The sequence below is a fragment of the Balaenoptera acutorostrata genome, chromosome 20 (assembly GCF_949987535.1).
Source record: "Balaenoptera acutorostrata chromosome 20, mBalAcu1.1, whole genome shotgun sequence".
Lineage (NCBI taxonomy): Eukaryota > Metazoa > Chordata > Mammalia > Artiodactyla > Balaenopteridae > Balaenoptera > Balaenoptera acutorostrata.
In genome coordinates this window covers 48,785,723-48,799,214 of record NC_080083.1, presented here as the reverse complement: position 1 = coordinate 48,799,214, position 13,492 = coordinate 48,785,723, and the positions used below count along the sequence as shown (strand labels likewise).

The window sequence follows — 13,492 nt, the reverse complement described above, 5'->3', positions numbered from 1 at the left end:
TCTAATGAAGAGAAAATATCAGACCAATTATAATTAAAGAACATTCAATTCAGTTATGCAACAAAATAACTGGCTAAATACTTAAGTGGTTTAGAGGGGTGAGAAATGAGAAATAGTTACTTTATTTGGCGATTGGCAGTTGTTAGTGACTTTTGAGAGTAGCTTCAGTTGAATGCCAAGAGGTTAGGGTTTTTTTTTTTTTTTCCTTTTTTAAGGATATTATTTATTAGGCACTGCATGAGACTAAAAGAGACTTCATCTCTTTTTAAAAAGGTTCGATCACTTTTAATTGTCACAATGCCCCTCTTAACCCTGTTTCTAGGTTAAACAAGTGAGACTGAGAGAGGTCAAATGACTCATCCAAGCCCTCAGAGAAAGCGAGTGTGAATGCAGGCTTTGACCAGGTCGTGCTTGAAGCCAAAGTTTATGATTTTAATGACTTGCCTCCTCTTTCTCTCACGGAAGCCAGACCACAAGTGGTTAAGGAGTAGTAAGGAAGCAGTGGTAGCAAGTAGAGATGACTCTTAGGACAGGCTTGGCGGACATGGGTGGGAAGAGATGGGATGGTGGCTTCTGGTTAGGAGAGAGAGGGGAGTTTCTCTTTTGGGTTAGATAAGACATTCATAGGTTGTAGAAACTGAGAAGAAAGGTAGTGTGAATTTAGAAAAAGAATGAAATGATGTGAGAGAAAGAGCAACATACTGAGATTAAAAAATATAGGTGGGGAATTCCCTGGCAGTCCAGTGGTTAGGACTCCGCACTTCCACTGCAGGGGGCATGGGTTCCATCCTTGGTCGGGAACTAAGATCCCGCAAGCCATGCGGCATTGCCGAAAAAGAAAAAAAATAAAAACAAAATATATATAGTGGAGGCAAGCATTCTGGAAAGGAAGGTAAACACTTCCTTCTCTGAGGCAGAAGTAAAGGTGAGTGTAGGTAAGGATTAATAGAGTTTTGAGATAGAGGCACAGTGAGATAAACTCCATCTTGGTAGTCGTAGGAGGGCAAAAGAGGTTTGATAGCGTCTTGAAAAGATCACAAATGATTTATTTATCTGCTCTGGGGAAAATAAGAGATGAATAAAATGATACCTGAGCAACAGGAAAGACCCAGCTGAGATTAGAATATGAATTCACAGCAGTAGTAATAAGGCCCAGTTATCACTCTGTTTCTAGAGGTGTTCATTCAAATGACTAGGACATTACAGGTGGACCATTCCTGTGTCACAGTTAACAACTACGGCTCTGAGATTTCACTGAGGTTCCCAGGTCCCAGCTCCCAAAGGAGTCTCAGGAGACACAGTTCTTCCCTGGTAAGGACACTGGACACCTCAGAACGAGGTCATACATATTACTTATATTTCACTGCAAAACCACCAAAATCCTCAGTTTGTTTTCAGGATGGGAACAAAATACCATTGGGCTACAATGTTCCCCAGAGGCCTACATTTTTGAGACCAGCATTTTTCTTTTCACCAATATTTTGAAATTGAGTTCTATCAGTGGCCTTTGAGATACTATAAAGCAAATATATTTTTGAGAAATGTTTTGAGAGAATTAAAATACACTTAACAGAAACACTTCTGAGTTCCTCTGGTCAGAGAGAATCATCTTCTCCCCATACCTCTTCAGGGGCGTCTTCAAGACTCTAACATGAAAGGCTTAGGGTCTAGAGGCACCATTCAATTCAGACTTCACAGTGCCATCTCCTTGCTCCCCCGCTTCTCTGTCCTCACTCTGAGCTCAGGAGAGAATTTCTTGGTTGTTAGGCAGGGACTTTTTATGGCTGCTGATAAATGCAGTTTCCTAAGTGCCTCTCAAAAGTTTTAGAACTGTGTGCAGATGCAGCATGGAACTGGCCATGGCAAGTGGGCACCAGTAGGACGTAATCAGAGCTGGTTCTCCCTTTGATCTGCTCCCTAATAGGATCTGATGTATTCTACCTACACTCAGGAGGTAACACAGGAGATAAGGAAGAGTCTATAGCAGGAAGAAAGAAAAGGGAAGACGAAAAGGCAGCAGAGCCGGACAGCCACTACCTTGGCCCGTTTCTTGCACAGCAGCACGACAATGCTTAGGAAGCCTGCGGCGGCAGCATAGCCCAGAGGAGTCAGGCCGCTTTCCGAGGAGGCATCCACGTTGGCCCCAAACTCCAACAGCAGGGCCACCATTTCTGTGTAACCAAGATGACACTGGACGCATAGAATTGGAGCGTTATTTAAAACCTCTGTCCGGTAATTAATGTTGGCACCTCCCAAAATCAGCAGTCGGCTGACCTAGAAATAAGTGAATAAACAGAAATAATACTCAAATAAATATCAGTTATATCCTATCAGTCATCTTTTATTAAATCCTCTGGGACCCCACAATAAGTGCCCAGAAGCATTTAGTAATGGCTTTATTTTAAAATCTTCATTTGTTCCTTTTTCAATACCTTGCCTTTGGAAAGGGATGTGAAAGGTCTCCTTTATATAAACTGCTCAGTAACTAAAGTCAACACCACCCATACTGTAGTGCTGTCAGAGTCTCCACTAAGTGAGCTGTCAGTCAGAAAAACCCCTATCAAAACAAAGGTGGTCCAAGAATGACTTACTCCCTAGAAGCAGCAGGACTTATTCTACAATCAGAGTCATCTTATACAAGGTGCAAGGTCAATAGGTTTGGTCTTCAACTCAGAACAAAATGTAAAATATATCAAATTATCAGTAAAAGGTTAATTAATAGGCGACAGTCTAAGGCAAGTCAAAGATCGATTAAATAGCTACTTAAATGTCCTCCTAGCTTTAGGTTTTAGGTTTTCATAGTTAATTCTTTAATCTGGCTGTAATTTATCACTTACCTTTATATTTGGAGTATAGAGATTTCGTAAAGATGCCAATGCCATGGAAAGACCCTCTGTGCTATAGGAGATCCAGAGACCTTGGAGGATGGAGGATGATACTCCAACTTTTTTACTCAAACCCTGAAAAAGAAATATAGAGACAATTAAATCATTAGCCCAGCTAAAAAGTACCATCAGTAGTAAGTTAGGAGCCTCTAGGTTTGTGGTACTAACAAATGAGAATAGAGTCTTGCTCAAACAATACCCAGGCATAACAAAGCCAATCCACTGATGCAGATGAAGACTAGTCCTGTAGGAACAGGCTAACTTAAACTGTCTCTACCTTGGCAGTCTGCGGCAACAAATCTACTTAATACCTCTCTTTTCTGCTATATCTGGATATAATCCCCCCTCTCCCCAGATCTTTTCTATTAGCCTTCTTGAATCAATCTCTTAAATTCAAGTTAGTAAAGTATACACGGTAACAGAGATAATGCAGTGTGATCACTGATCTCCATCTCATTTTCTGGGCATTTGTGAAAACTGTATCTCCCAGCCTCCTTTACAGTTATGTGGGCCATGGGACTGACTTCTGGCTAATAAAATGTGGGCAGAAGTAATATGTCATGTCCAGCCTTGGCCCCAAATTCCCCATGTGTTTCTCCACACTTTCTATTGTTCCTCTTGATTGCAGGCCAGATGATCCAATGGAGGATCCTGAGACCCTAGGAGATTTTGGAACTACTATGTGGAAAAAGCCTGCCCAATGATCTGTACTGGACTGCAACGAAAGTGAAAAATAAGCCTTTGTTAAGTCACTGAGATTTTGCAGGTTTGTTATAGTAGCTAGCATTGCTCACCCTAACAGCCTAAAATAATCACATCTGTTCATCCTCAGGGAAACAACATAGGTTTGATTGCCATCAGCAACAAATTTTCTCTAGTATGACTGGCCTAAGTCCCACTGTATGTACTAATGTTTGCCCCTTTTACTTGGATTACTCCAAAAGGAAGTTAGAATAAATTGTTTTTTAAAATCTCCTGTTGTGATGGCAAGATTCTCTGGCAATCTTCTTCTTCTTTCTTAAGGCCGTGCAGTGTGGCTTGCAGGATCTTTGCTCCCCAACCAGGGATTGAACCTGGGCCCCCTGCAGTGGAAGTGTGGAGTCCTAACCACTGGACCGCCAGGGAATTCCCAGCAATCTTCTTACTATTCTGCCAATATCTGGGTCAAGTGAGTTAAAGCAGGAAATCCTGAGGGCCGCAAGATATTAACAATGAAGTTTGGGAACCACAAAGTAGATCTGAGGAGGTATTCTTTTTAAAAACTTAATCTGTTCTGTTTGCTTTGTGAGAACGTAGTCCAGTTTGATTCTTTTGTGTGTAACTGTCCAGGTTTCTCAATACCATTTATTGAAGAGGCTGTCTTTTCCCCATTGTATATTCTTGCCTCTTTTGTCATGGATTAATTGACCATATAAGTGTGGGTTCATTTTTGGGTTCTCTGTTCTGTTCCATTGATCTATGTGTCTGTTTTTGTGCCAGTACCATACTGTTTTGATTATTGTAGCTTTGTAGTATAGTTTGAAACCAGGGAGCATGATACCTCCAGCTTTGTTCTTCTTTCTCAAGATTGCTTTTGCTATTCAGGGTCTTTTGCATTTCCACACAAATTTTAGAATTATTTGTTCTAGTTCTGTGAAAAACGCCTTTCATGTTTTGACAGAGATAGCACTGAATCTGTAGATTGCCTTGGGTAGTATGGTCATTTTAACAATATTAATTCTTCCAATCCATGAGTATGGTATATATTTCCATTTGTGTAGTTTTCGATTTCTTTCATCAATGTCTTATAGTTTTCTGGGTACAAGTGTTTTACTACTTTAGTTAGATTTATTCCTAGGTATTTTATTTTTTTTGATGCAATTGTAAATGGGATTGTTTTCTTAATTTCTCTTTCCAATAGTTTATTATTAGTGTATAGAAACACAACAGGTATCTGTTTATTAACTTTGTGTCCTGCAACTTTACTGAATTAACTGATTAGTTCCAACGGTTTTTGGTAGCATCTTTGGGATTTTCTATATATAGGATCATGTCATCTGCAAACAGTGACAATTTTACGTCTTCCTTTCCAATTTGGATGCCTTTTATTTCTTTTCCTTGTCTGATTGTTGTGGCTAGGACTTCCAATCTATGTTGAATAAAAGTGGTGAGAGTGGGTATCCTTGTCTTGTTCCTGATCTTAGAGGAAATGCTTTCAGCTTTTCATCATTGAGGATGATGTTGGCTATGGATCTGTCATATACAACTTTTATTATGTTGAAATATGTTCCCTCTGTATACTCTGTTGAGACTTTTTATTATAAATCGATGTTGAATTTTGTCAAAAGCTTTTTCTGCATCTACTGAGATAATCATGATTTTTATCCTTCATTTTGTTAATGTGGTGTAACATGTTGATTGATTTGCAGATATTGAACCATCCCTGCGTCTCTAGGATAAATCCCACTTGATCATGGTGTATGATCCTTTTTATGTGTTATTGAATTCGGGTTACTAATATTTCATTGAGAACTTTTGTATCTATGTTTATCAGTGACCTGGGCCTGTCATTTTCTTTCTTTGCGGTGTCTTTGTCTGGTTTTGGTACCAGGGTGATGCTGGCCACACAGAATGAGTTTGGAAGTGCTCCTTCCTCTTCAAGCTTTTGGAACAGTTTGAGAAGGATAGGCATTAACTCTTTAGATGTTTGGTAGAATTCACCTGTGAAGCTGTCTGGTCCTGGACTTTTGTTTGTTGGGAGTTTTTTTTTTAAATTACTGATTCAATTTTCAATTTCATTACTGGTAATCAATTTGTTCATATTTTCTATTTCTTCCTTATTTAGTCTTGGGAGATTGTAAGTTCCTAGGAACTTATCTGTTTCTTCAGGTTGTCCGTTTTATTGGTGTACAATTGTTTGTAGTAATCTCTTATGCTCCTTTGTATTTCTGTGGTATTTGTTTTAACTTCTCCTCTTTCATTTTTGATTTTATTTGTTTGGGCCCTCTTTTTTTCTTCATGAGTCTGGCTAAACATTTATCAATTTTGTTTGTCTTTTCAAAGAAGCAGCTCTTGGTTTCATCGATCTTTTCTATTTTCTATTTTTTCTATTCATTTATTTCTGCTCTGATCTTTAAGATTTCTTTTCTTCTACTAACTTTGGGTTTTGTTTGTTCTTTTTTTTTTCCAGTTCCTTTACGTGTAAGGTTAGATTGTTTGAGATTTTTCCTGTTTCCTGAGGTAGGCACCTATCACTATAAACTTCTCTCTTAGACTTGCTTTTGCCGCATCCCATAGACTTTGGATCATTGTGTTTCCATTTTCATTTATCTCTAGATATTTTTTGATTTCCTCTTTGATTTCCTCAGTGACTCACTGGTCGTTTAGTAGTGTGTTGTTTGGAGTTCACGTGTTTGTGTTTTTTGTAGTTTTTTTCCGTATAGTTGATTTGTAGTCTCATACCACTGTGGTCAAAAAAAGATGCTTGATATAATTCAATCTTCTTAAATTTATTGAGAATTGTTTGTGGAATAGCATGTGCTCTATTCTAGAGAATGTTCCATGTGCACTTGAAGAAAGTGTGTGTTCTGCTGTTTTTGGATGAAACGTTCTGTACATATCTATTAATTCCATAATTGTCATTTAAGCCCAGTGTTTCTTTGTTGATTTTCTGTCTGGATGATCTGTCCATTGATATGAGTCGGGTATTAAGTCCCCTACTATTATTATATTACTGTCAATTTCTCCCTTTATGTTTGTTAAAATTTGCTTTATGTATTTACGTGCTACTATGCATCCATATTTACAATTGTTACATCTTCTTGTCAGATTGATCCCTTTACTCCTTTATCATTATGTATCATTGATCTCTCTATCATCATTGATCCCTTTACCCTTCTTCGTTAGTCCTTGTTTTAAAGTCTATTTTGTATAAGTAATGCCAGCCCAGCTTTCTTTTTGTTTCCATTTGCATGGAATACCTTTTTCTATCCCCTTACTTTCAGTCTGTGTATCTTTGATCTGAAGTGAGTCTCTTGTAGGCAGCATATATACAGGTCTTTTTTTTCTTTTTTCAGTCCATTTAGCCACTCTATTTCTGCAGCTCTTTGGGACTCCCAAAAGTAATCTCCACTGGCTGTCAAAGCCAAATGCTCTGGGGACTCATCTTCCCGGTACAGGACACCCAGGTTGGGGAGCCTGAGGAGGGACTCAGACCTCTCACTCCTTTGGAAGAACTGAAGACATGTCCACACAAAAACCTGAACACTAACATTGTAAGTGTACTAAATGCCAATGAGTTATTCACTTTAATATGTCTAATTTTATTTTTAAAAAATAATTAGAGGGAAAAAAAACCTGTATGCTATGTTCATAGCAGCATTATTCACAACAGCCAAAAAGTGGAAACAACCGAAATGTGCAACTAGTGAATGGATAAACAAAAAGGTGTATTATTTGGCAATAAGAAGGAATCAAGTACTGATACATGCTACAACATGGATGAACCCTAAAAACATCATGCTAAGTGAAAGAAGCCAGACATAGACAACCATGGATTGTATGATTCCATTTATACTAGACGTCCAGAAAAGTCAAACTTATAGACAGTAGATTAGTGGTTGCCAGGGGTTGGGGGAAGCTCATGGGGAGTGACTTCAAATGGACACAAGGTTTATTTTTAAGGTGATGGAAATGTAGTAATAGTGGTAATAATTACACAACTCTGTAAATATACCAAATATCCAGAATTACAGACACTCAACCTCATATTTTTAAGGTGATTAATGACATCATATGTAATTTTTCATGAACAAAGATAAAATACGGGAAATTTAAAACTAACTGGAAAGAAATATGAATTGGACTATATGTCACTGCTGATTGGCAGTTCTAAGTGGCGCTGAGTCTAAGCATTGAGTCTGTCTTTGCCTTTTCATGACCCTCAGCTGATAGGAAGTGAGAATTCTGGCAGTCTGAGAGAAGCTTAAGTCTATCAACAGGGAGCACGCTGCATTTAAAGGACCCTGAAAAGTGCAGCATCAGGAAAACCATGGTCTGAGTCCACATTCTTCAGCTTGCAGTCATGTCATCGCCACATGCTATACACCCGAGTATTTATGGCCTGAATCACACACGGAGCCAGTCTTATCTCAGGCAACCATGTTGTCTGCAGCAGCATAAGATAAAACTGTGTCAGTGACAGGAGTGTATGGTTTAAGTGTAGGTCTCCATGACAGGCTGCTGGTTGCCAGAGAGGAGGGGGTTGTGGGGAGGATGAAGTAGGTTAAGGGATCAAGAGGTACGAACGTCTGGTTATAAAATAAATAAGCCATGGGGATATAAAAAAATAAATAAATGTAGGTCTCCCTGTAGTGGATAAAGTCACAGGGGATCAAATGAAACTTCATATCATTTATCTGTTTCATGTGGTATTTATCTTATGGTGCAGGGCATAAAGACAGGCATCATCTTCATTGCATCTGATCCTAGGCAGAGGGTGATGCCAAATGTTCAAGCGTTTAAAGCAGTGATGCTTAATACGTAAGTTACTTTCCCATCCAATTGAAGGATACTCATCTCAGAGTTTGTAGAAGTAGCAGATAGTTTTTGGTTCACTTGAAATTGGAATGAGACACCTTGCCTGTTAAAATAAAATAGTCTCACTCTGCTCCCATTAAGTAAGGTCACTAGGTAAGGTCATTTTTGGTAGAGTGATTTATTAATAAGACAATTATGATTCAAATAAAGGACTTGTCACTGTGGGTTTTACTTCTGTCCATCTGATGAAAAGGCTTCTCTAGCTGTGTACTTATATACTGGGAAGAATTTGCTAGGCTCTTGAAGTTGCCCTTAATGCCATTTTTCTCTCTGAAGAGAACAGAACTGTTTTATCTTTAACAGTATCTCTTGGGGGAAGTCCAAGCCAGAGGACTATTTAAGATCTCTGTATTTCTCAATCTGGGAGCAGCAAAAGTGGTCTGAAGAGATTGTAGGGATTGTAGGTGGCAGATGAAATAGCAAGCTGTGGGCTAGGAAAATCAGGAAAACAAATTTCTTCCTTGACTTCTGTCCTTTGCCCCACAACTGCTATCTAGACTATAAATTCCTTGAGATTAGGGGCTGTATATTTTTGGTTTGTGTATCCCTAGTACCTAGTACAATGCCTCAGTAAGCACTGAATAAACGAATGCATACAAGCACAAACAGATGAATTACGTGCCCTCCTCTGGGTCCTCCACTCCAGCTGTGTGGATGTTGGGAGAGGGAGGCTTGATGCTTGGAGTCCTTAAAAGTTTTGACACTACTGCGAAAAACTGGGATTATAATTTGAAGAGAGAATGGGGGAAGTAGCTTAAAGGAAGGTTATAGTTGGTTCTAGACAAAGAGTTTGAAAATCACAGCACCAGGAATATTAAAATCTTCACTAAAACAATTAAGAGAACACTGAGAGAGTAAACTGCTCTCAGCGATTTTTTTTAGACACTGTGAAAACCTGCAACTAATGCTACAATGTGACTCTTCTCAGGAGATGGTGGGTCATATATGGAGTACACATGTGTATGTGTATACGCTTCTTACCTAAATGATTATACATGTACCTTTCCTGGAAAGCCTAGCAATCCACTAAACTGGGAGATGACAAATGTGGCTTTCTTTCAAAGTCCTAGGGAGGAACAGGTCAGAAATTTTAGGAGATGGACCAATTTTGCAACAAACTGATTTCAGAAAGCAGGGGCCACACTGACATAACAGTAGCTTCATACACACAGTGTTAAGGAAAGCCTGATGGAAATGGAAAGAAAAACACCTCCAACTTCTTTAATTACCTTAAAAATGTGTGCTTTGAGGATGTGATGTCCCAGTTCAATTGTCTGCTGTCGGTTTAGTTTTCCCTCTTGGCGGGAAAACCAGAAGGCAAGTAATGTGTGACCACTCCTGCCAAAAAAAAAAAAGAGACCCATTTTAGAAAATTTAATGCTCCAATTCTCCTTTGGGTGGATGACTGTTCAGGTCTAGCCATACCTCCAATGAAACTCTGTCTCATTCAACCAGTTTCTTAGGGAAGGGCACCTGCTATTGGGCAAATAACGGGTAGTGAAAGGTTCCTAGCTTTTACCAGTCCTTTACCCAAATCACATGTGTGAATATCACAGAATGTCATTTCTAGTTGGCTTACACCCATCCCACACATAGATGGCATTAAAAGATCCATTTTTATTTTCTGTCTCTGTCAACTTCTCTTATTTCACCCATGCTTTAAAAGTCAGTGTTGCTTCCTCAGGATCTCATTTCTGGTCCTAGTGTGTCCTCTGGATTTAGCTCATCCATCCTCAGAGCCTTCGCCACCACCTAAACCCTATTATCTTTTTCTCTATCTAGATGTTTCAGCTTTAGATCAATATACATCAACTGTCTACTGGATTTCTCTACCAGGAGGTCCTATAGTACCTTAAACTCAACATGTCCCAAACTGGATTAACAACCTCTTCCCCAAGTGAAGTCTTCTCTGATCAGCCTCTACCAAGCCTCTATCCTTTCTCTCTAACATTTTCTCCCAGCCGAGAACACAGCACTCTGTCTTTGGTGCAATCATCATCGGTTGTATATGCCTTTAGTACAGTGTCTACCACACTATTACATGCTCTCTCCTCTACTAGACTGTAGGTTTCCTGATGGCATCATTCTCACCCCCCATCTCCTTGTCAACAGATCCCCAATCTGTTCATGAAAGAGAAAACCCTTTTCTCTGCCTCTGCATGTTGTCTCATCTGCCCAGGATGCTCAGTACTGCCACAGCCCTCCTGTAATCACGTGGTCAGCTGGCCTGAAGACAAAGCCAACAAAAAGGCTAAGCTAAGAGAACTGCTGAAAAATAGAGCCTGAGTCCTGACTGTACAGCATCAGAAGCGGTCCTAATTTTGGACTACTTGTTATATGAAGTGATAAATTTCTTTATTGTTTAATCCATTTGAGTTGATGTTTTCTATTTCTTCCAGCTCAAAGCATACTAATGATATATGCCTTTACATGTGAATGTATATATGTATATATGTATGCATGTAAGGTATGTGTATACATGCAGGATTGTGTATGTGTATTTTTATTTACATTTATGACAGAAATCCCGAATTGTTTATACTCTCCACAGTGCCAAACATTGTGTATTGCACATAAAAATTCTCAATAAAATTTTTTGGGGGGCTTCCCTGGTGGCACAGTGGTTAAGAATCTGCCTGCCAATGCAGGAGACACGGGTTCGAGCCCTGGTCTGGGAAGATCCCACATGCCACAGAGTAACTAAGCCAGTGTACTACTAATAGTGAGCATGTGCTCTAGAGCTCACATGCCACAACTACTGAAGCCCGCACGCCTAGAGCCTGTGCTCCGCAACAAGAGAAGCCACCGCAGTGAGAAGCCTGCGCACCGCAATGAAGAGTAGCCCCCGCTCGCCGCAACTAGAGAAAGCCTGTGCACAGCAACGAAGACCCAACACAGCCAAAAATAAAACAAATAAATAGATAAATAAATTTATTAAAAAAATTTTTTTTTTTGGAAGCAAGATCGGACATTAAAGAAAGGATACTGGGTCACCTTTGGGCTGTGCCTTCTTACCACATTTTCTGTAGTCTGTAGGAACTGTGACACTTAGAACCGTCTCTCTACTCCCCAACCAGGATAGTGTCAGCAGAGTTCTCTATGCTACTGACAACACAACTCTTTTAATCCTTTCACTTGGAGTGTCATAGAGGAGGGAAATCAAACTGTTATCTCAGTTTCAAGCCTAATGAATTAATCAAACAGAAGGAAAAACAGCAAGTGAATTTTTGTTGGTGACACTTTGCTGAGAGCAGGCCCAAATGCCTACTGGACGATTTTCTCTCATATTTAACACTGGCTACTCTGCCAGGTTTAACATTTGAAGATGTCTAATACTGAAGTCTGAAAAACAAACATATCCTTCCTTCCTTCTTCCTTTCCTTCCTCCCTCCTTTTTTTTTTAAGCTTCAGTAAAGAACTTGGAGAACAGAGAATGGAACAGTTCCCATCTTAGGTAGGAATCATCCTATAAAACATTAAAAAGAAATTCTACCATGTTCTAACCTTCAGCTTCATAGAATTTCTGAATTCTAGTGGATACCAGGTCATCTTACTTGATCAGATAAGACTAACCATAAAGGAAAGAAAGTTATTTAATTGAGAGAATGTCTCAGACAACTGTATCTTGTATGGAATCATCAGTGTCATCTGAAGATATGAGCCCAGGGTTGTTTCACACTCACAAAATCTAGAAATTGCTACTGAACTCTTATATATCCCTTGAAAGCCCAATGTAGTTGGTAGGCTATTTTAACAGAAGTTAATGAGAACCATTTATAAAAGCTCCCTATCTCAAGTTCTCAAAATCTTAACCAGTTATTAACAATGAAATTATTGTAGCCTCCCTAGTGTAAGAATTATTACATTAAGTGTCTCATCCATGGCTGTTCATAGTGACTAGAACTCCTGAATACGATCCACCACTTATGCTTCAGGCCATTAATGAGAATCCATGCTGGTGAGGAATAAGGATAAAGCTCATGTCTGACAAGGATATGAATTGTCAGTTAGACACAGAACTGACTTGCCCTAGTGCATTTACTTTACTACCGTGACTAGGATACCCTGGGAAGATGCTTCCATCTCTCTAGTATGCATTTCAGCCAGCTATAGAGGACAGTGCTTGCTTTTGTTATTGTTGATCAGGCACTGAGGAGAAACAGCAAGCCATATGGGTCAAGGAAAAGATGAAGGTGACAACAATAGTATATTTTTGGATACAAGCATATTACGTTATTCATAAAAGAATGATTCTGATCAGTTCACCGGACTCAAAGCTTATGGTGTTGAGGACACAAAAGGTAAAATAGCAATTTCCATTACATGCTGGCATTTCCATTTGTACCTTACTATTCTTTTTTTTTTTTTTAACATCTTTATTGGAATATAATTGCCTTACAATGATGTGTCAGTTTCTGTTGTATAACAAAGTGAATCAGCTATACATATACATATATCCCCATTTCTCCTCCCTCTTGTGTCTCCCTCCCCCCCGCCCAGGTGGTCACAAAGCACTGAGCTGATCTCCCTGTGCTATACGGCTGCTTCCCACTAGCTATCTGTTTTACATTTGGTAGTGTATATATGTCCATGCCACTCTCTCACTTCGTCTCAGCTTACCCTTCCCGCTTCCTGTGTCCTCAAGTCCATTCTCTCTGTCTGTGTCTTTATTCCTGTCCTGCCCTTAGGCTCAGCAGAACCTTTTTTTTTTTTTTTAAGATTCCATATATATGTGTTAGCATAAGGTATTTGTTTTTCTCTTTCTGACTTATTCCACTCTGTATGACAGTCTCTGGGTCCATCCACCTCACTACAAATAACTCAATTTCGTTTCTTTTCATGGCTGAGTAATATTCCATTGTATATATGTGCCACATCTTCTTTATCCATTCATCTGTCGATGGACACTTAGGTTGCTTCCATGTCCTGGCTATTGTAGATAGTGCTGCAATGAACATTGTGGTACATGACTCTTTCTGAATTATGGTTTTCTCAGGGTATATGCCCAGTACTGGGATTGCTGGGTCATA

The 13,492-nt window shown here is 39.3% G+C and overlaps 1 protein-coding gene across 9 annotated transcripts in view; it reads right to left on the bottom strand.

Moving 5' to 3' along the window:
• The window catches only part of TANC2 (tetratricopeptide repeat, ankyrin repeat and coiled-coil containing 2), a 360,962-nt gene that overhangs the window by 33,455 nt on the left and 314,015 nt on the right, over positions 1 to 13,492 (bottom strand). For all 9 annotated transcript variants that reach the window (XM_057535654.1, XM_057535645.1, XM_057535646.1 and 6 more), the window contains 3 exons: positions 9,692 to 9,800; positions 2,838 to 2,960; positions 2,038 to 2,274 (listed from right to left, as the gene is read on the bottom strand). In XM_057535654.1, coding sequence (XP_057391637.1) covers positions 2,038 to 2,274; positions 2,838 to 2,960; positions 9,692 to 9,800 — 469 coding nt within the window. The remainder of the gene's footprint in view (positions 1 to 2,037; positions 2,275 to 2,837; positions 2,961 to 9,691; positions 9,801 to 13,492) is intronic.